We start from the raw sequence: 21,191 nt of genomic DNA, 5'->3' as shown, positions 1-21,191 counted from the left end.
CAATCACAGGAGGGCAAGGGAATCTTCATCAAAAGGAAGGGGAGGACACGGTCTTCTCCCTTTCTTTAATTTTTTTTCTGGTGGGATGGATGTGTGAGGCTGCTTCATGTAGATTGTTTACACAAAAGATAAGGAACCATTTAGTTAAGCTCAAGTGGGGAAAAAACACAACCGAAAAAACAGAAGATATTTTGATCAGCATCAACAATAGCAGTGATAAGTACAAGTAGATGAGATAATACACACCGAATTCCACTTTGCTTCTCTAGTTTATTCATTGATTATATACAAGGAATGGAGATTCTACAGGGAACAGAGTTCGCTCAACAGAAAAATAGCTACCAAATCCATTTTCACTCCAGCAACTCTCCTGGAAGCTTTGGAAGGAACTACGTCCCATACTAGTGAAGGAAGTCCTTCATTGGGTCATCATGATGTACTTTCTTCATCCTATAAGCTTCCATATCCTCAGCAGTGACCTAGAAGAAGACAACATTACATTCAGAAAACAAATCAGATTATGCTGCATTGCATAAGCACCGACTTCTTAAAATGCAAAGAGTAATGAATAGCATTACCTCATCATTCCATCGGACATTGTATTTGCGCTTTCGTTCATCTCTCTCTTCCTTCTTTCTTTCATCCTCCTGTACAAGCCAACAAGGTCCTCGCATTAGCAATTTCAGGAGCTCGCATTGTTGATAAAAATGAGTTGCATAAGAAAAAAAAATGCCAACCGTTAATAAGTTTACACTGAACCAGGAGGAAGCATTTTGGAGGGTTAAGGATTAAGAAGGAAAAAGAATTTTGGACCAACAGAAATTTCAGTTTCTAGTTTCGAACACCTACAATAACACCAACAATTAGTTCTCGACGTAGCAGTGCCTGTTAGTCATTCTGACCATTGTTCCTTTTCTCAACCCTAAAACTAGCCAAGCGTAAGTTCGCTTATTACTTTTTTGTACTGTTTTCTCCCTTCAACATGTGCATGCCTGCATCACTATTCCAGGATGGAATCCTGCTTTTATCGCAGCATCTCTAATGGCCAAACTGAAATTCATCACCCCAGCACTTATAACCGACCTCTGGGATTGAGTGGTTGGAAGCTCAAAATACTTGACCCCACTTTGGGCAAGTAAACTCGAGGAAGAAGGAACATAGAGCTCTTACAGCTTCTTCAGCTGTCCCTGTACTCTGACATAGATAGGAAGAAAAGAAGACTGGTCCAGCCAGCCCAGCCCAATCAACCAACCATGCAGCCAACCTAGACTTTAAGTCCAGCCTTTGGTCCACTAGCATGGGCCTGATTTAGGGCCAATATTAGATCTCATCAAGTCCTTGCATGGGCGATCATTTAGTAGCTTCTATTTAGCTTCTATTTTAGTTAGTTTGCATTGTGATTGGTAGTGGTTACTATATCTTTGTATTGTTTCTATTTTGCCAAGTTCGATATGAAATATGTTTCTATTTCCTAATAGTTTCTAGGGAGAGCATACCCAGCTTTTTTCCTTAGTTTCTATTTGTAGAAGTTTCTAATTTGAGGAAGTCCAAGGTTGCAAGGAATCCCCAGCTAGGCCAAGCAAGGAGGTTCTACATTGTTTTATTTCATAATAGTTTCTTCCTTGTGTGATGCACAAAATCTGTGAGACAGATCCATAGTGAGATGCTAGTGGAGCCGGTGAGAGACTAGCAAGGTGGAGTGAGAGGCTCTTCCATATCTTCACTATTATTTGTTCTTCCATTCTCATGACACCAAGGGGAATTCAACATGGTGTCTGCTGTGCTGTGCGTTCTCTTGTTGATCAATGGGAGATGACATTTCTGTCACTCATGGCATGTTATCCTGGTCAGAGAGCGAGGCAGGGAGGTGAGGGTGAGGGTGAGGGTGGGGGTGGGGGTGGGGGTGGGGGGGATGCAGAGGGCAAAGGGCACGGTAGGGAGTGGTGCCGGAGCAGTGATGAGCTGTCGGAGGGGATTATGGTACGAGAGAAAAGGGTACCAGCGGTAATCTGAGGACTTAAAATTACCAGGAAAGGAAAATTGGAACTTTACTATTTTTTGGGAATCAGAAAAAAGAAGTTTAGGTTAGAGTACTTTGAGTAAATATAGGGTGACTATAAGGGAATGATAGTAATCCCCCCTTAATTTTACTCGTAGATTTTAAGTTCCAATTAACTTTAAATTCCAGGATAATTGCTATTTCTTAAATTTCAAGAAAGACAAGCGACCCTTCAACTTATGGTCAAGCATCAATTAAAAAAAATTAAAACCAGAATTAGAAGCCAAGGAAGAATCCAATATTACCTTCTTTAGTGCTTCCACAAGTAGTTTCTGGTCAAGCACCAAATCATCTGCGACATCAGTGCCCCAAGTAGCAAGCCTTTTCTCCTCTGTTGGTGCAGGTGTCTCTGTATATATTTAGAAGTTCTACCATCAGTCTAAGATTCAGACAAGCTAAAATATCTGTACAGTGGAATTTCACCAAAAAAATAAACTGAAGCACAGCATGGCATATGGCAGTCAAACAAACTTTGTTCCTGAGAAAAGCAACATAAAGCTCACATACTAACCTTCGATAGCCTCTTTACGAGCAATGTTAGCCTTCATGAGATCAGTTGCTGCTTCAGCAGCTTCAATTCCAGCAGCTCCAGTGCAATAACTGTTACGTATCGTTTGCTTGCAGCACTTATATCCCCACTGGTGATCCTTCCACCATGAACCCCATACAGTAGTATGGTTATTGATGTAAACATCTTCCTCATATTTGCTTCTAGGAAGAGCCATCTCCTGCAAATAGCACCATATCTCACATTTAGGTCCCCAGTAAAAAGCATTGAAAAGGATTTAAGGCACCTGCAGAGATGGCACATTGCACTATCATGGTTGATAATGACCAATACTAGTGCCAGATAAATCAGAGAAATGAGTTTATTTTAGTAAAAATATTAAAGTAAGCCTTAGGTTGGGTTCTATACATGTTGGCACTTTTGTCTAATGTGTTTTCATCGCAATAGGCCACTTTAATGGGCCAAAAATTATGGGTACAAGGAATGAATACATGATTTATTTTATTAGTCGGTTTTATTTCTTTACTTTATTTGTTATTCAGTGTTTTATTTGGCAGGAATATAGGTATCTAAAAGTCCAGCCTTATTTCATTCTTCTTTCTTTTGTTATTTCGGTTTCCTAGTTAGTTTTAGTTATTTAATCAGTTCAAGATTGGTTTAGGGGTTACGCCGCCACAGCCTTATACACGAATTTGATGAAAATAAGTTGGCTTTTGCTTCTGGTTCTGTGGCGGTTCAGAATGCTCCCTGCTGTTGTGGTTGGTAGGCTCCCTGATGGTAATTCTAGGAACCCTAGTGGCGGTGGTAATTCTAGGATTCCTAGTGGTGATTTCAAGGTTGGGGTACTAGTGATGATTCCAGCCCTGCAATCAGGAGGTGATTCCTGATCATATCCTTTCTATCATTTCCTTCTATGTGTAGTCTCAGGTTGGGGTACAATGAAATATGGTCAATTATAATGAATTCTAAAAATATATACAGAATCTCATGCCTTCATTATACTCGCATAAATCCTACTCACCCAGATAGACACAGAGAAAACAGAAACACAGCTTTTGAGTAGAATACATGTAATTTGTCAATTCAGATCTTACCTGGCCCTTTATGATTCTACCAGCACGATCGTACTCAACCTCTCTCTCACTCTGCCCAAGTAGAAGCTCCCTTGGTATTTCTTCTTCAGAAGCTGCATTACCATACTTCTCCATAATGGTATCTTTTGTTTTGGACTTCAAATTTTCCTTTATAACTTTATAGTTCTTAAAGAGCAGCTCAGCTTGAGAAGGAGCTGCCTGCATATGGATATCCTGTCCCTTTTCAAAGGCCTCCCAAGCATGAATGTTAAGCTGCTTGAAATCCAAAGCCTGACCACTCACTCTATATTGGTTATCTCCCTGAAGAATGAAAGAGTCAAAAGATCAGTATAAAATGGAGAACTAAGATGTAATGAACTTAAAGTAAGATGTAGAGAAGCATTAGAAATATATGGCTTCCAAAGCACTTACTCCATAAAATTTCTCATTTGGGTCAACATCTGGAAGAGGATCCTCACGCATAGACCGGGTTTTGGGATCATAGTATGCAGAATTGACATCAAGATTCAGAAGATACTTAGCTGTGTCTTCACGAATACGCAAGTTCCTAAAATCGAATGCATCAGTTAAGACTTAAGACCATGTACAAAATAAAGCAAAACAAAAGAAAACCCCCTCCCAAATTCGACAAACCAATGAGGAGAAAAAATCATAAACATGCTATTACTGCAAAGTAGAAAAGTATTCAATACACTCACCTAACTGTTCCTGTGCTACCACCACCAGTTGTGCGCACACGCTTCTCAACCTTAGCGAAATCCATCTGCTTACTCTCATCAACCTTGGCTTCATCAACCTTCAGCTCATCTTCATCATCTTCATCATCACTAACCTCATCCTCAGCATTCTGGTTATTGTTTTTCTCTTCTATTTTCTTCAGCTGCTGTTCTTTTAGGTATTTCCTTCTGGCCTGGTCTCTTTGCTCATACATCTCAATAACACGGGCATAGGTTCCAGGGTCATAACCATTCCATCGGTCACGTTTGCCATCATAATCCAGCTCAAAGGTCTCAATCTTCTCATCAGGAGCTATGTGTTTGCTTGTCCATTTTGCACCCACTTTTCGAGGCCTGTCCATACATGACTTAACATCATGTGTCATTGCCCCACAGCTGCAACAAACAACCAAGGAGCTCAATCAACACATAGAATAACTGAAATACATAATGGAGAAACAAACAGATAGAATGTTAGCCACATATATCAGCAAAAGAAGGGAGATAGTAGGCTGCAGCTTCTGATTTCAAGATTTTTTTTTCCTGGTAAACTTCCAATTTAAAGAAGGCATGCTGAAAACAGAGACATAACCATGAACATGACCTGATAGATCTGAATAAGCATCATCTTCCAATGTGAAACTATTATAGAAGTGATTGAGACAATGAAAATAGACCTGTTATCTCAAAATGAAAAGTATAAACAAAAAAAGGGATATAGGTTATACTCACTTTTCACAAGCGCCTTTTCTATATTTATCAGCCTGATGTATTTTTGCACCTCTGTCATACCATGCTTTTGTGTAATTTGGATCCGATTTCCATTTCCTTTGATGTTTTAAACTCTGATAAAAAAAAGAAAAGATATTAAATTAGCATAGGACTATAGGAGAACATCATCATTCACATGGGCTGAGAAAAAGAGTAGATAATCAACATACTGGTCTCTCTGCATTGAGATACCAAGGAGCAGATGACATGTACTGAGGAATATGTGGATTGATTTCTTTTCCATCTTCATCAACCTCTGCTGGTGCAAGCCCAGCCTTACGTGCCTCTTCCAATTCTAGTTGCTTCCGATGATCCTCCCTAGATTTAAATGCCACTGCAATGTCCCCACCCCCCACCACAAAAAAAAAAGTTAGACAAAGCTTCACAACAAACAACGGAAATACTAGAGATGAGGAAAGTTAGATTTTGTCTCCCATAGATAAGAGAAGAAAATTTAGATTGTTCAGTACCAACTCCCAATGTCTCTTTTCTAAACAGTGGAAGGGACCATCTACAGCATAAAACTCACTGAACAGTGTGAAAGCAATTACTGGAGTCTGACCAGTTTGATGCAGTTAAATAGCTAATAGGCTTATTTTACCAGAAATAAGCCTTGGGTTGGGTTATATATGAATTGGGGCTTTAATCCAATGGATTTTCTTTGTAATGAGCCACTTTAATAGGCCAATAATATGGTTAGAGGCTACGCATATGGGTTTTTAATAAGTGTTTTAGTCAGGCGGGGTTAGGATTCTATAAGTCTAGTCCTGTTTTGAATCAGTTTTCTTTATTATTTAAGTTTCCTAGTCAGTTTATCTTATTAACTAAGGATTGGGTTATGCCCTTCCATAAACTTTAACTTATTAACTAAGGATTGGGTAATGCCCTTCCATTTTAGTCTAGGAGTCTCTTTTGAGTCCTCCATATAAGTTTGTAAAGGAGGCCAGTACCATTCACGAATTTTGATTAATAAAAGCTGCCTTTGCCGCTCTCTTCCTGTATAAGGAATTCTTTGTGTTCAATCAAGGCTGGTTGGTGATAGAGGGTGCCCTTCTCTTTCCCTTATTCTTATTTTCTTTCCATCATCTTCTCCATTATTCAAGTAAATTATCTTCTAGTTTTCTGCAACTAGTATTCTGAATCTGAAATCCATATGCAAGACTGTTCTGACAAAATCCATATGCAAGGCTGTTTTGACACATATTTCAACTGAGGAATCTGGCCGTTAGATCATCCCCAGATTTTAAGGAGTTGTTATCAAACCTAAAGGAAGTCAACCAGGTTTTGAACTAGATCAGATCTGCTGATATGGATATATTAAATTAATTAAATTCTTCCCTTTACCACCAGATTCTGAATTTCTAGATCTATGTGTTTTGTTAGCTAATATTGCTGAGATCTAATTCCTAGAATCAGTTTCAATTGCATATAATAATTCTAAATTTCTGATTACTAATCTGATTTGCTTCTATTAATTACTCTTCAAATGTGGAATACCCTGAGAAAAGGTCCTATTTTGGTACTGTTATGATCATTCAATTGCATTAGACGTGAACACTGAAAACTGAAATTCATACCTGAAGCAGTTGCCATTTTCGGGGCCTGTCGCGGAATAAACCCGTTAGAAGACGAGTTGCTGGCTGTTCTTATGTTTTCTCAGGTGCCTGTTTTGGGAGAGGAGAGTGTCAGGACCATAGTTGGTAGTTTAGGAAATTGCAATAAAATGGGTATTGATACGTACAGCAATTAAACAGACTAGACGGCAATATTACTTTCAAAAATCCAGAGCAATAGAGCATGCAAGGCAATGATAAGGTAGGTGTTAAATACAAATGGTCCGGGAGCAAAAAATGGCATTTATTCACCATGAAACAAGCATTTACACAACTTAGAAAACAAGATAATAGTATGTACTCAATGTTTCAGCTGTACTAGCTTGTCCTAAAACCATTATTGAAGTTTTAACTGTCAAAATATTACTTAGAAATCAAGCCCATTAGCAATTTGTCGCAATGCAGTTATTTACACACAATTCAGACAGAAATTAAAGAATAAAGCAGAGACCAGAGCTACTTCCAACCCAAGACTGACATGACAGATTTTCAATTAACTGTGCATAGCTGCTTCACTCTGCCCCTGGGTCAATATGAAGATAACCTAGCAGCATGCAATAATCAATGATCTCGAAAATCCATATCTCAGTTCTATTTCATTTTAGAATCAAATACGAATAAAGAATCAAAACATACACAGCATGACAAAAACCTTACAGATGGCACAAATGTAAGGAAAATGGACATAACATTCCAAGAGACCATTACTTAGAAGATTCCCAACTGTACAAGTGACACCATGTCCCTACAGCTAACATGTGGCTGAGTCAGTTGCATTGAATCAGTAAGGTTCAGATAAACAGCCCTTGAGTCGACTCAACTCACTGAGTAAATAAACAAGTTTACAAGGAAAAAAAGAAAAAAACAATTCCTTGTATGTTGTAAACGACTTCCAAAACCTTTATCTTCCGAACTACCTAGGGTTAGCTGCAATGCTGAACAATTCCTATAAACTTAAAACTACTAGATCTTTAGGGTTCATATTTTAATTGGTTTGCCATGTACGCAGAAAACCCAATTTCATGAAAATAATAAGAAAAAAGAGGAAAAAGGGACAGTCGATGCTAATACCCTTCGGGAACGGAGACGGTACTCGATTGGACTCGCCGGCCGCTGCCACAATCGATCAGGATGTTCAGACGAAGAAGAAGGGATGGAGGCTAGTGCTCCAAACCAGAAAAACTAAAAATCTGAGATGTTCTTCGATTTCGGAAGTCAATAGAACTTTGGGAACGGATATTGCACTCGATTGGGACGTTCAGACTTCAGACGGAGAGGGAGAAGACGAAGGGGATCGAGGCCTAGGGTTTCAAAACCAGAGAAGTGAAGTTTTTCTACGGTTGGAGTTGGGTTTGGGTTTCGATTGTGATTCGTGCGTTCTAATTCTAAAATGACTCTGTTTGTAACAAGACTTTATAACTGGACTTTTATACCCTCCATATAATGAAGTGGCAATACAATAAAAGGACTAAGAATGTAATTTCATAATGGAGAGAGAGAGAGAGGCGGTAGAGTGCGAAAGGAGCCCATTGTGGGAATCCTTCATTCTCTTTATCTGGTTCCTCTTGATTAAATTTACCCGCTAAAAAAAACAAATAAGTTATTTTCATCAAACAAACAACAGAGCAAATATTCATGAAAGGAAATTGAAATTAAATCCCACTTAAGATTCCCATAAACCAGTCTCAGTTGAACAGAAGGGGCTTCTAAGATTCAATTACAGTTCAAAACTGAATGGAAGTCAACAATAAATTGATTGCTACTTCTTACCAGAATTCAAGTAGGGCAAAGAAGCAAACAAGTATAAGGGGAAAATAAAACTGATTCCATGGCAGATTTTGACACTTCTCCCAGAAAAAAAGTTAAAATTATCAAACTACCATAAAACCTTGTAATGTTCGTTTAGTTAATAATGGGAAAGGTTTGTACTCTCTGGTTTCATGGATTGAACCTTGTGGTGTTCGTTCAGTTAATAATTCACTTTGGACTCCACATATAACCATTAATCCTAGAAAACCCAAGTCTCCGATTGCCTAATTTTTGAGTTTTTCTCCATAATAGTACCATTCAACATCATAATTTCATAGAAATAGGCGTACTTGTTTGGGTGAAAACGAGCAGAGATCTAAGTCTTCATAGATGAGATCTGAGACTTCCAGACATGTTCAACGAGCAGAGATGAGTAGAGATGAGCGGAGTTCTCCTTTGAGAAGAACGATACATGAACCTAGTTTGTAAAAGGTCCACAAATTTTTTAGGGTTCTTGCAAAATAGAGAAGAGCAAAGAAGAAGAAGAAGAATGAAGATGAAGAACAAAGAAGAAGAAAGAAAGAGAAGATGTACCTGTTGTGTCGAGGATTCAAGCTTCAATCGTGCTTCTTCTCCAGCGATCATTTTCTTCTTATCCAGCTCTGTGTGCTCAAAGGTGAAAGGGTGAGAGGTGAAAGAGGGGTGAAAGGGTGAGAGGTAAAAGAGGGCTCTGATTTTATCAGGAACAAGTGTTCAAAATCGTTCCTCTTTTTTCAACTTTGGAACGAAACTTGTTGAGCAGAACAACAATTTGTCGTTCCGTATTTCATCCTCCAAATCGTTTTTTTCTCAATTTTTGTTTTAAAAAAACTGAAACACAATATAAGGTTGTCAAACAGTTTTTTATGTTTTTTCATTCCAATAGAACGAAAAAATAATAGAAACGTTTTTTTAAAATGATACCAAACAGGTCCTTTCTCCTCACGCGTTTCATTCCCCGCGCCCCATTGTGTTGCCGTTTCATATCTTTGAATGAGAAACTATTTGGATTGGGTCATGGACTCGGTTACCCACCATCCATCAACTTTACCACCAATCAGGGATTATCACTGTTGATCCAGTTAACTATATTGATGGATCATTCTCTCTACTCTGACCAAGTTTAAGACTACCTGGCAAGGTTTTAATACTCGGTAACGGTATCGGTCACAGCCCAAACCGATACGATATGGATCGGTATCGGTAAGGATAAAAAATCATATAGTTTTTCCAGATCGGTTACGGTATCTGCTAGGATCGGTCCAAAAAAAATTTTAAAAAATTTAAAATATTCAGAAAAATAAAAGAATGAATTAAAAAAGTATTTGTTTCCTTCCCTTTGGTTGCACCACAATACGTGTGCCCAGATCCTCCCAACCGTGTGATCACTCTATGGTCCATGGGCTATATGGAGAGGATTTGGATCCTAACATTCCTAAGGAGGATTTTGTGGAAGAGCCGATAAAAAAAACATTAATCAGCCTATGTGGAAATGAAAGAGAGAGAGAGAGAGAAGGAACATAATTAGAGGAGAGCCGGGGAGCAAGCTAGAGAGGATTAGAAGATCCAAATTATTCTTCGCACATGGAAAGGATTCTAAATTCAAATTTAGAATTAAATATGGATTATTGTGTCTCATAGGAGAGTAATTTAAACAAGGACGAAATTCTCTCAAGTGCACCAGTCCCTCCAACGTGCATTGTGCCCTTGCTGTTGTCAGCTGTCCAATGCGTGCTGAAGGGGGTGACTAGCATACTGAAGAAGATTCAGGTCCACCAACCCAATACATGGTATACACTAAAACTCTCCCAACTATCAGATACGTGCTAAAAGGGTAGAGGGTTGGAGAGGATCAGAACAATCTTTCACAAGGGTATGATAATTGAATATAAACTAAATCTGTCGTTCTAAGCCCTTGGATTGGGAGATCATGGACAGTTATTTGGTTACTTTTGATTATTTTGGTGATCTTAACCGTTCATGTAGTAGGTAACAAATCTGACCCTTTGCTTTGAAAGGCATGGATGCATTGGATCGGGACCCTCTTCAACATGCTCAGCACCTCAATATGTATCGGACGGCTGAAAGACCTAAAGCACGCACTCTAAGTCCACCCAACCGTCCGTTATAGTTTGGACACATTGCGGCATTGTAGAGGGTCTGATGCTAGTTAGATGCATTACATTAATGTAAAGCGTTACAGAAAGGGCTTTTGTGCAACAAATTTGTTTGGCGGGTCCCACTGCCTTGATTTGGGGAAATTGAAAAAGGCAGAAAGAGAGAGAAAACTGACTGGGGTTTTAGACAAGTGATGGAAAGGGAGAAAGGGAGAAAGGAGAAAAACTAGATTCCTTCAGTTTATTTCTTCAGTGATGACCTTTGCAAGGCTAGTTTGCTTAAAATAGGAGATATGGTGGCTACAATGAACATTACTTCCCATAAATATTTCTAGTTTTTTTTTTTTTTTTTTTTTTTTTTTTGGGGTAAAAAAGATACTAATTTCTATCATCATTGCTACATTCTGATTAGGGGTGGCAAAAGTTGGATCACACTAGTAGTCCCAAGTCCCAACCTAAATTGATTGGGTGAAGCTTGAGATTGATTTGATCGATAACTAAATGTATGGGACTCAAGGATCAATCGATGGAAAATCGGGGTCAATCAGTAATCGATCATTTATAGTCCAATTAATCCAATTATAACTTGTTCAAGCCCATTTAACTCGATGACAACTCATTTAAGGACATTTTAAAGCCCAACTAGTCAACTAGCCCGGTTATAGTCTATTTAACCTAGTTACCTTGAATGATAACTGATCGACCAACTGAATAAAACATGTCCATGCTTGAGCCTACGAGGCTACCTAAACGGAGAAAAAGTATGAATTTAAACTTGTATGGACCGATTAGTCCCGATCAAAACCAACCAAGTTTGACCAATTGACACTCCCAGTTTTGACTAGAGCATCATCCTCCCCCCACCCTAAAAAAAATTCCCTACATGATTGTCCAAATGAAGAAAGTGTATTGACATTTATCAAGGATATAATTCATAGTGTGAGATCGGGTATCAGCCAGTTCCAAAATCATCAATATCAATATCAATGCGTATCATATTGTATCAGACGTTTTTTTTTCCGTCAAAGATATTGACTCCAACATTATTTTGACCATTTTACCTTCTGGCCATATTGTACCACCAATCAGGTATTGATATTGATGTCGGCCGATATGGTCGATTTAATATCGATTCCTAAAACTTTAGCATTTGTTTTTGCCACATGAACCAAAATTTTGTAAAGTTCTCGACTATCAAGTTCCAATATAATCGATGTTAGATAAGTGGCAAAACGTAACAATAAAAGTACAAGATTACAACAAAAGTGTGCAAACTATCCAAAGCATGTATGCATATACACACATGGGAAGGAATGTGATTGAATAAGTGCTGAAATTCAATGTGTGACTAAAAACAAAGAGTGTACCCATTGAGTGAGCCTCCCACCACTGTAGTGTTTAAGAGGGTTCATAATGTATGCAACCTTACGTCCGTTTTATAGAGAGGTTGTTTCCTGACTCAAATCATGACTACTAGGTCGCAATGGAGCAACTTTAGCATTGTGCTAGGGCTCGCCCCCTAAATATTCAATGGCCAAAATCTCACAACATTCTTCCATGTAACTGAATGACATATGGTCATTCAAAGATTCATTACTTTTGCTTGGCTGACAAAAAAACTATTTTTTTCTTACAAAAAAAAAAATCATTAATCTCTTATGGAAAAAGATAAATTCATTAATCAAAGCAATTAGAATTTAGAACATCAATGTTAAGGTTAGAGTTCTTAATATGAAGTTGTTTGCTTATCGCCATGAAGGCTAGATTACGTAACAATATGACCAATGCATTAGTAGGCCTGAGACAAAAATGAGGTATGAATAGAAACTTATAAACATAAAAAAACAAAGGGGGTATGTCAAAAATCTATTTTATGATGGTATACTTATATGCAAAAAAACTCACTGCTTAGTATACCAAGTAGGGGATCCCTAGTCAAGACATCTAATTCCATCACGTGGAATGATATAATAATAAATCTGACCTCATTTTTTGCCCAAGAAATGGCATGGGTAGCCCACAACATTTCACATTAAACTCAAATTCAATCATATTTATCCCATGTAATGTCATACTTCCCATGTATATGCATGCACAATATTTGTAGTAGCATGCATCGATGTAAGATTTCTAGATTTTCCAATGATTTGTTTTGTCACCTGACAATTTTTATTTGGATTGAAACTTAACATGTGAAGGGACCTTGTGCCTACTTGTCGAAAAAATTGAGCTCAATCCTATTTGACAAGTGGCAAAAGTAGGCACTCAACCATGGTCTAGTTATATAGATCACTATACAAAAAAACCTTCTCCCATACTTATAGTACCGATACTTCATTATGATGGATTCGAATGGTGTTCATAGGAATTACAAAAACGGTGGAGAATTTATATAATCGACCATTCGAAAATAGGAGGTAAACATTTAAGACCCTTGATGATTGTATTTTCCCTCATTGCATGATAAAGGAAAACTTTCTATATAACCAAATGTTCAAACATACAAACGTTTCTCGTCCTTACAAATTACTATCCAACTAGATCTCTATTAATCCAAAAAAAAAAATCCAATTCGATGACCAATTCTTACGTATTGAATTATAGGATATAATATGGCATGCTCTATGGAATGAAGTAGACATCAAATGGAGGATAGAGGATAGAAGAGATCTGGATATTCTAAAGAGATAGAATATCTATTTTCTGAGGGGAGAACCAAATTGTGGCCTTGGAATCATTACCACTACTGTTTGATGTTCATAATGTTTTTTTTTTTTTTTTTCTTAACAATTTTGTGGCTGAAGCCTTATGACGATCTAGTTTTCATTATGTACAGCTTAGCCAGAAGGGATATGAACAATATGCTCTACATTAACACCATTAATACTGACATTAATGTTCTATCTCATCACCACCATCAACATCTCTGGATAGAGCGGAACTTTTGTAAATGGATATCCAACTCCTGTTTCTATGATAAGATTTGGAATGCCATGTATTTTGAAGTCTTAACTCTAAGCTTGCTTCCCTCCCCTATTGTAGAATTAGAGACTCCCTAAGGAACATATTCATTGTTATCTCATGGGGGCCTTCCACCCTCCATCTTATACCCGCTTCCCCCCTTGATGGATTTTCCCCTTAGTTGTTGCTTCCCCCTCCCCCTCTTCTCTCTTTTTATATTATCTCGTTATCTTTTATATATATTTTTTCATCTAAAATAAATAAATATATGTGGCCTAGTGGCCCTTTGCTAGCTCCTCGTGGATCCCTTGCCTGAACCCAAAATGAACCCCTATCATTAGATCAAAATAAAATCCTAGATTTCATGGCAACATCCTTAATGGGCACGCTTGGTCGAACAACGATAAGGTACAAATGTTGCGACCTAGTGGTCAAGCGATCAAAACAACCTCTCGACATTCTCGAGGTAAGGCTGTGTAGTTTTCTCCCCCTACCCCGAGCCTTACATATGTGGGAGCCTTGTGCAACGAATACGCCCTTCCTTTTATTTCATGGCAACATCCATTGTATAAGAAGTCCAAAATCAATAACCATATAAAATGATTTGAGGGACAACCAAGGTGGTAGAGCTAGATTAGCATCCAAATAACCAATATACACTTTAATTAGTTCGAGCCCTCAAAATAATTATCATGATCAAAAGTCTAGCTAGGTGAAATCCTCCTAGCTTATAGGGTCAAGAGTGGCTATCTTAGTGGATCAAAGTCCTTCATAACTGCTATGGACTACTTTGGATTATATATTGAGGGCAGTTTTGATCTCAGTTTATTTACCTAATAAACAATGGGATGGTATTTTTTGTTTGAGAGTATGGCTTACACCAATGCCCTTTAGATCTATGTCTCTCCTCCCTCAATAGGGATCATCGATATAATTTCATAGAGAGAGGAAAGAGATAGATACAGGGGCATTTGTGTAGGCCATGCTCCTAGACAAAAACCATTGTCCCTTATTTCTTTTTGGATGAAAGAACATTGCCCTGCTAGCATAAGGAATACCAACAAACGGGTCCAACAAGAGAATGTGACAATATCTTTAGTGCCCTGGCACACAAAAACAGCATTATCTTTTTATGCACTTTATCTCTGAACAGGACAAGGTTCTTTTCCATGTAACATTTTTTTCTTGAAAAATATAGAAGAAGATGCAATATAGTTCCTCGGCAATTTAATGACTCATTAGGTTCATGATTATTTAAGACATCATCACAGAATCAGCTTTCACAAATTCAGTGCCTAATCTATGTCTCTAGCTCATTAATTGCTTTGCAATAGGAATTTATTTAAATGCTAGAAATTAACCTAACATTTTTATGTTTTAGAATCAAGCAATCCAATGGCTTTTTTTATAATTACTATTGCTCTTTTTTTGGACTTGCTTTAAACCTCATGTGATGCAAAGGTATCTAAAATTAATTTGTAATTCCATGGTAAAGATTAGAAACATTTTCTTTTCTTTTAAATCATAAAAATATTATCACGAACTATGAATGGAAAACTTGATGAATAAAGAGTAGCAAAGGATGATAGTGAGAAATATAAATATATTGACATGATTATAGAGTATTTTTTATTTATAAAATAAAATTATATTTATAAAGTAGTATATGATGTAATAATAAATTTTAGATTAAAAATTTATTTACAATGATATATTAAGATAATAAATTATTAATTTTAATATAAAGAAAAAAGCACACTATCCGGATGTGCGTTCTTGCACCCAAACACAAGGGTGCTGAAATGACCACCCCACCCTTCCTGTTGGATGCTTGGATGTGTGCTACCTTTGGCCTCTTGTTGGCACAAGGGCCACACGAATAGATAGCATTCTTTTTCCCTTAATATAATAAGCATACAAATCAAATAACATACATGTAAATGAACTACCCATTGACCAAATCATGTACATCTTAAATATTAATGAGAATCTTCCTTGTAAATCAATGATTTATAGCTCAAACATATTTCCTCCTTATTTTGAGTTCTTAGAAACCTACATCATCAAAAAGTGTAGAAAGCATAGAAATTAAGATATACAAATTAATCCTTGATGAATAGCATAAACTAGACCCAATTCATTTCCATACACTTCCTCACTCAACTAAACACTCCTTGTGCCATACTAAAAAATGTACAATTTTGGATTCCCAAAGGACCAGCGCCACAAGCTGCGAAATTCAGGTGAATGAATCCTTAATTGCTCTTACCCGTTTGACTATTTACCTTTTTTCTCCCAGAAAATATTATCAATATTGTCTTGAAAATATTATCAATATTGTCTTAACAAACAAAAGTGAAAATATGATTAACTGGACAATAACAACTATAACAATTGAAGATTGTGTCTTACTTTATGCAAATTATCTAATGACAAGAGACACTTCTAAAATAGCAACATGAGGCTTTCTTCAAGGTTGAAGAAGGGGAAGGATGGTGGATGAAAAATGGATGAGATTTGGAGTAATTTTAAAGAACTTGGATCTTTTATTTTTTTACTCAAACTTTTCATGGCCTTAAGTTATTTAACCTTTTTTATTTTAGAAAATATTCACTTTTTATATAACTGTAAATCTTTTGTAAGGCCTAACAATAGCGTAGCTAGTGTTCTGAACACCATAGCTCAACATGATATGGAAAGAAAGGTGGTGATAAAAGTTCCACAAACTATTTTTCGAATTTATTTCTTAATTAATCTTTTTTTCCTAAAACAAGAAATAAATTATAAATCATGCTAGAAAAATAATAAGAACAAAAACAATTCATGTGATTGCATCATATTGGCTCGAGCTCATGAAGGACTATGACTGTGATATTCAGTATTATCCTAGCAAGGCTAATGTAGTGGCAGATGCGTTGAGTCGGAAGGCACAGACTGTGTCACTCTCACACTTAGCAGTCAGCCCACCACTCGTACAAGAGGCGATACTAATGGATGAAACCCTCTTATATGAAGGAGCAACCTTAGAGCTTGAACATCAACTAGAAAATATTAAATGGTTAACTGTATCCCTGGCAACTCTACAGCTGCATCCGTCTATTAGACAATAGGTGATAATGAAACAACCTTTGGATCCTGAGTTGCAACAGATCAGAATTAAGATTCAAGAGCAAACAATGAACGACCCTGATTTCGTTTTAGTCAGCGACAGGGCATTATTGTTTCAAGGTAGGTTGTGTGTGCCCAATGATTTGGAGATACAAGACAAGATAGTGCAGGAAGCACATAGCTCCGAGTACTCATTCCACCCAGGAAGTACAAAGATGTATAAGGACCTTAAACAAAACTAATAGTGGCCAAGCATGAGAATCACAATAGCCCTATCTGTGGTGACTTGTCTTACATGCCAAAAAGTAAAGGCTGAGAGGCATCGACCTTATGGTACTCTTCAGCCACTCCGAGTACCAGACTGGAAGTGGGATAGGATTATGATGGACTTTGTCACCGGACTACCATGCACACCTAAGGGGATGGATGCGATTTGGGTGATAGTCGATCAACTTACTAAGACTTCTCAAGATTTCTCCTACTAAAGAGCTACATAGGTTCCATAGAGAGGGTAAGTTGAGCCCGAGATACATTGGCCCATTTGAGATTTTGACTCGGGTTGGCCCAGTAGCCTACATGCTTGCTCTTCCACCTTCGCTCGGGAATGTTCATAATATATTCAATGTATCCATGCTGAAGCGATACGTTCACGATCCATCGCATGTATTACCCGTGGTACCAGAATATCTAGAAGCTGATATGACCTATACGGAATAACCAACTGAAATCTTGGACTGAAAAGTGAAAACCCTTCGCAACCGCTCCATTTCCTTCGTAAAGGTACGATGGGCTAATCATTCACTTGAAGAAACGTCTTAGGAGAAAGAAGATGAAATCCAAGCCAAGTACCCTCATCTTTTCGAACAACCAGGTACGCCAATTTTAAGGATGAAATTTTCAAAAAGGGGGCGTAAATGTGATACCCTACTTTTAAAACCTGATTTAATTGCACGGTTGACCCGGTTTAACCATGCAAGATCCGAACCAGAGAGGGTTAAGGCAGGTTCCTTATGGACCATGATGGCAAGGGTGACTTTGAACATAGGTTGGCCAGACAAGTCCGAGTCAGTGCCAAAGGAGACGGGTGTACCCAAGCCGTGCACATACATGTTTCATAAGGCCATGTACGGGTAATGTTGGTATGTAGCCATATCCTAAAGTGTATACGTATAATATACCTTGTGCCGAGAGTCGAATTCCATCAAAATCTCACTTGTTGGCTAAGTTTCGACCCACAGGTGGGCGGTCACAGGCGGGCGCATCCGCCCACCTGGGTGACCCACCCATGTGGTTATTAGATATTTTAAAGTATAAATAGCATTTATTGTGTTTTTCCTTTTCTCAATTATTACATTAAAGGGTTGGTGAGAAGAATAAAGAGGAGAGAGAAAAGAAGGGAAGAAAAGAGAACGAAGAAGAAGAAAGGGGAAGAAAGAGGAGGAAGGAATGACTTTGAGCGATGCCAAGGTTTGATCTTCTCATTTCGACGTCAGAAGAGTGATCCCCAACACGAGATCTACGATTGGAGGTAAGCAAAGGCTATGCTTCTTAAACTTTCACCAAACCCAAGTGAAACCCTTGATTTGGGTAGAGTTCCTTAAGATCTTGTAAATCCCACATGAGATGATAAATCTAAGGTTTAATAGATGGTCTATGTGTTGATTTTGAAGGATTTGAAGAAGTGTTTACAAGATTAGAGAAGCATTGGTGATTTCTTGAGCTAAGAAGTGATTTTGGAGTTTTGAAAGAGTTCTTGAGCAAAAAAGGTAAGAGGGCTTTTTAATCCTTAAATCTAACTTAGATCTAGGTTAGAATCATCTTATAAGACCTTAGATGTGTGAAAAATGTGATTGGAACAGCCCTATTTGGTTTCTCCAAGGTTGGGGAAAGTTTCAAGGAAGAAAGTAATTTTTCACCCCCTCAGGTGGGCGAGGACCGGTGGCCGACCAGCCTGCCTGAGAGAACCCGCCTGAGAGGGTAGGTCCTCGGTTCCCATCGGTGGGTGAGAACTGATAGGTCATCCCGCCAGCCTGAGAAGACCGGAGGGTGAGCCCGCCCACCTGAGAAGACAGGTGGACGAAGACAAGTAAGTTGTCTAGCCCACCCGTGGGGCCCCCAACGTGATTTTTGTGTCCGAATGGGCCCAAAACAGATGGGAAACCTTATTTTATGATTTTAAACATGATTTAACCATCAAATTTTATTAGTTTTGACCCCAAGGTGGTGAAATGCTAACCCCATTCACTTATGATAGGTTCACTAGAAACTTACGTTTCTCAAGCCGGATCTCACCCGTACCGGGCGTGAGTCTTTGTACACAACAAGTAAGTGGGGAGAGGATGTTTGACTTTATTTTAAGGCTTGTTTGGCATCATTCAATTATATCTAGACTAGCCATGTCATCATGCAAATTATGTGTAGATTAGTCATCCTCATATGATTATGATATGTGTGTTATGTTTTACATTCTCAATGTTAAATGATTGATGTGCTTATGTGATGAATGGTTGGATTACTGTGCATGATGCATTATTAGACTAGACGCTGCAGTCGGCTTGGAAACGAGTGCATTGGTGGCTCGTGGTATGGGACGCGATGGTACTATGCAATCGTACTTTGTCATATAGGAGCATGTGGTCTAGGATTATCATTTCTCGTGCTACGACCCTTCCCAACAGGGGTTGAGGTGTTGGGTTATCACTTGGGGGGAAGCAGTGGTCGCGATTGTCGGGTCACTGTGGCGGTTAGACATACGCTTGGCTGGTCATTAGGACAGTCGGCAACCTCAGTGGTATATTCAAGAGGGCCAATCGTACTGCTTTTAAATTGCTGAAGTCAACACCTTTACTTTTCTGTCATTTACTTTATATTGAGAGCCGGTGGTCGGCATGCTTTAATTTTTTGAGTACTCACGGTGGGCCTTCTCTGACAACCCTATGGGTGTATCGCGGGATGGAGTTTACGGCTCGTACCCAGAGCATACGCGCACTGTGGTTGTAGTAGCACAAAACCAAAGACTTAGTAATGTTTTTTAGGTGGATAAGATTTAAAATGAATTGCATAGCATATAGTGCATATGGATGTGATTGTTATGTGGTCCTTCTTTTCACTTACTGAGCTAGTGAGCTCATCCCATGTGCGCACCTCTTTTAGATGATTTTGCTGGTCACCAGCCTGAAGATCAAGGGTCAGGCCCCATTGTCGAGTTTTCTGATGAGGATTGGTGGGTCCCCGAGGAGAATGAGCACGGTGCTAATTGTACGTGCGAGGGCTATGCTGCGGGACCGCAGTAATGGCACTGTATAGGATTTTACTTTTTGATTCTTTTGATGATCTCCCTTTTTGTGTATTTGATACGTAAATTGTTATTCTTTTTCTGTAAATATCATGCCTGCGGGCCCACATGTATTTATCTATATACTACAATTTAGGTATCAAGTATATTAGGGATATTTACAGGTAATTTAATTTTTTCGCTGAGCTTTTGAACACTTATCTTAGATGTAGGTATGCTGTGGTGGGTACTGTATCAGATGATCCTGGCAGGTTTGGGTTAACCGGAGTTAACATGGTCTCTGGTCCGGTTTTGTGTGAACAGGGTGTGACAACTGCCTTCTAAACTATGGCAAAAATATTGCCTTTGAACTATGACAAAAATATTGTCTTTAAATTGTGGCAAGTATTACCTTTTAAACTGTGGCAAAGATATTGCCTTTAACTGAGATAACTACTGCCTATAAACTATGCTCAAATGCGGTCATAAAGCGATCGACAAAGAAATTGATGATATAATAACTTTGTATAAAATAAATGCTAAAATCGAATGAATAACTTAATTATATAATCTATCAAACTGTGCCCAAAACATATGGGCTAAAGTTTCAAAGCATAAACAAGTAATCAAGAAGAAGCAAAGCTCCCATTAACCGTGCATTTCAAAAACTCAATAATACTCATGTTAGAAACATGATCCTTGAACACTCTGACTGGAAAAGCCTTGTAAAAGGCATGCCAACATCTTGTCAGTGACTACTGTTAGTGACTAAGAATTGTAATTGAAACTGTATCCCTATCCTTTCGGACAGGGATTCACTGGTGCTCTTACTTCTTGTATTAACTATGAAAAGTACACTAACGTTTGAAAATTCAATCACCTTTAAGCAAAAGAATTTCTAAGTCTGTGTCATTTTCTAACATGTGATGATATCACCTTTGGGAAAAATGTTATCTTTACTTTTAAAAAATACACAATTAAATTGAATGTCTACAAACTTTGATGACATCACTTTTAGAAAATGCCACCTTTACTGTTGAGAAAGACACAATCGAGTTGAATGTACTACTTTGGTGGATTTCACTCAATCCTGTAATGTTTTCCCCATTGGAGATATATCTATGTATATGAACATACATTTAAATATGTCATTAGATCGTAAAAACCATACAAGAATCACAA

At 38.1% G+C, this 21,191-nt stretch overlaps 1 protein-coding gene across 1 annotated transcript; it reads right to left on the bottom strand.

The window, feature by feature from the left end:
- Positions 1-168: 168 nt before the first annotated feature.
- LOC122084691 (pre-mRNA-splicing factor SLU7) lies at positions 169-8,143 on the bottom strand. Its single transcript, XM_042653130.1, has 11 exons — positions 7,833-8,143; positions 6,726-6,812; positions 5,319-5,482; positions 5,110-5,222; positions 4,360-4,773; positions 4,073-4,208; positions 3,662-3,961; positions 2,571-2,787; positions 2,305-2,408; positions 579-647; positions 169-479 (listed from the first exon to the last, which is right to left on the bottom strand). Exons 2-11 carry the CDS (start codon positions 6,739-6,741, stop codon positions 402-404), a joined length of 1,611 nt encoding a protein of 536 aa, XP_042509064.1. The 5' UTR covers positions 6,742-6,812; positions 7,833-8,143; the 3' UTR covers positions 169-401.
- Between the last annotated feature and the right edge of the window lie 13,048 nt (positions 8,144-21,191).

This window comes from Macadamia integrifolia, chromosome 7 (assembly GCF_013358625.1).
Source record: "Macadamia integrifolia cultivar HAES 741 chromosome 7, SCU_Mint_v3, whole genome shotgun sequence".
In the NCBI taxonomy this organism is placed as follows: Eukaryota; Viridiplantae; Streptophyta; class Magnoliopsida; order Proteales; family Proteaceae; genus Macadamia; species Macadamia integrifolia.
Note: the sequence above shows the minus strand (reverse complement) of the source record. Positions and strands in the feature narration are given on the sequence as shown.

Excerpts from the sequence above, each read along its gene's own strand:
- LOC122084691 (XM_042653130.1), bottom strand. Across the intron at positions 5,223-5,318 it reads ATCTCAATGCAGAGAGACCA|AGTTTAAAACATCAAAGGAA; the intron begins GTATGTTGATTA and ends TTTTTTTATCAG. Across the intron at positions 2,409-2,570 it reads TCGTAAAGAGGCTATCGAAG|AGACACCTGCACCAACAGAG; the intron begins GTTAGTATGTGA and ends AAATATATACAG.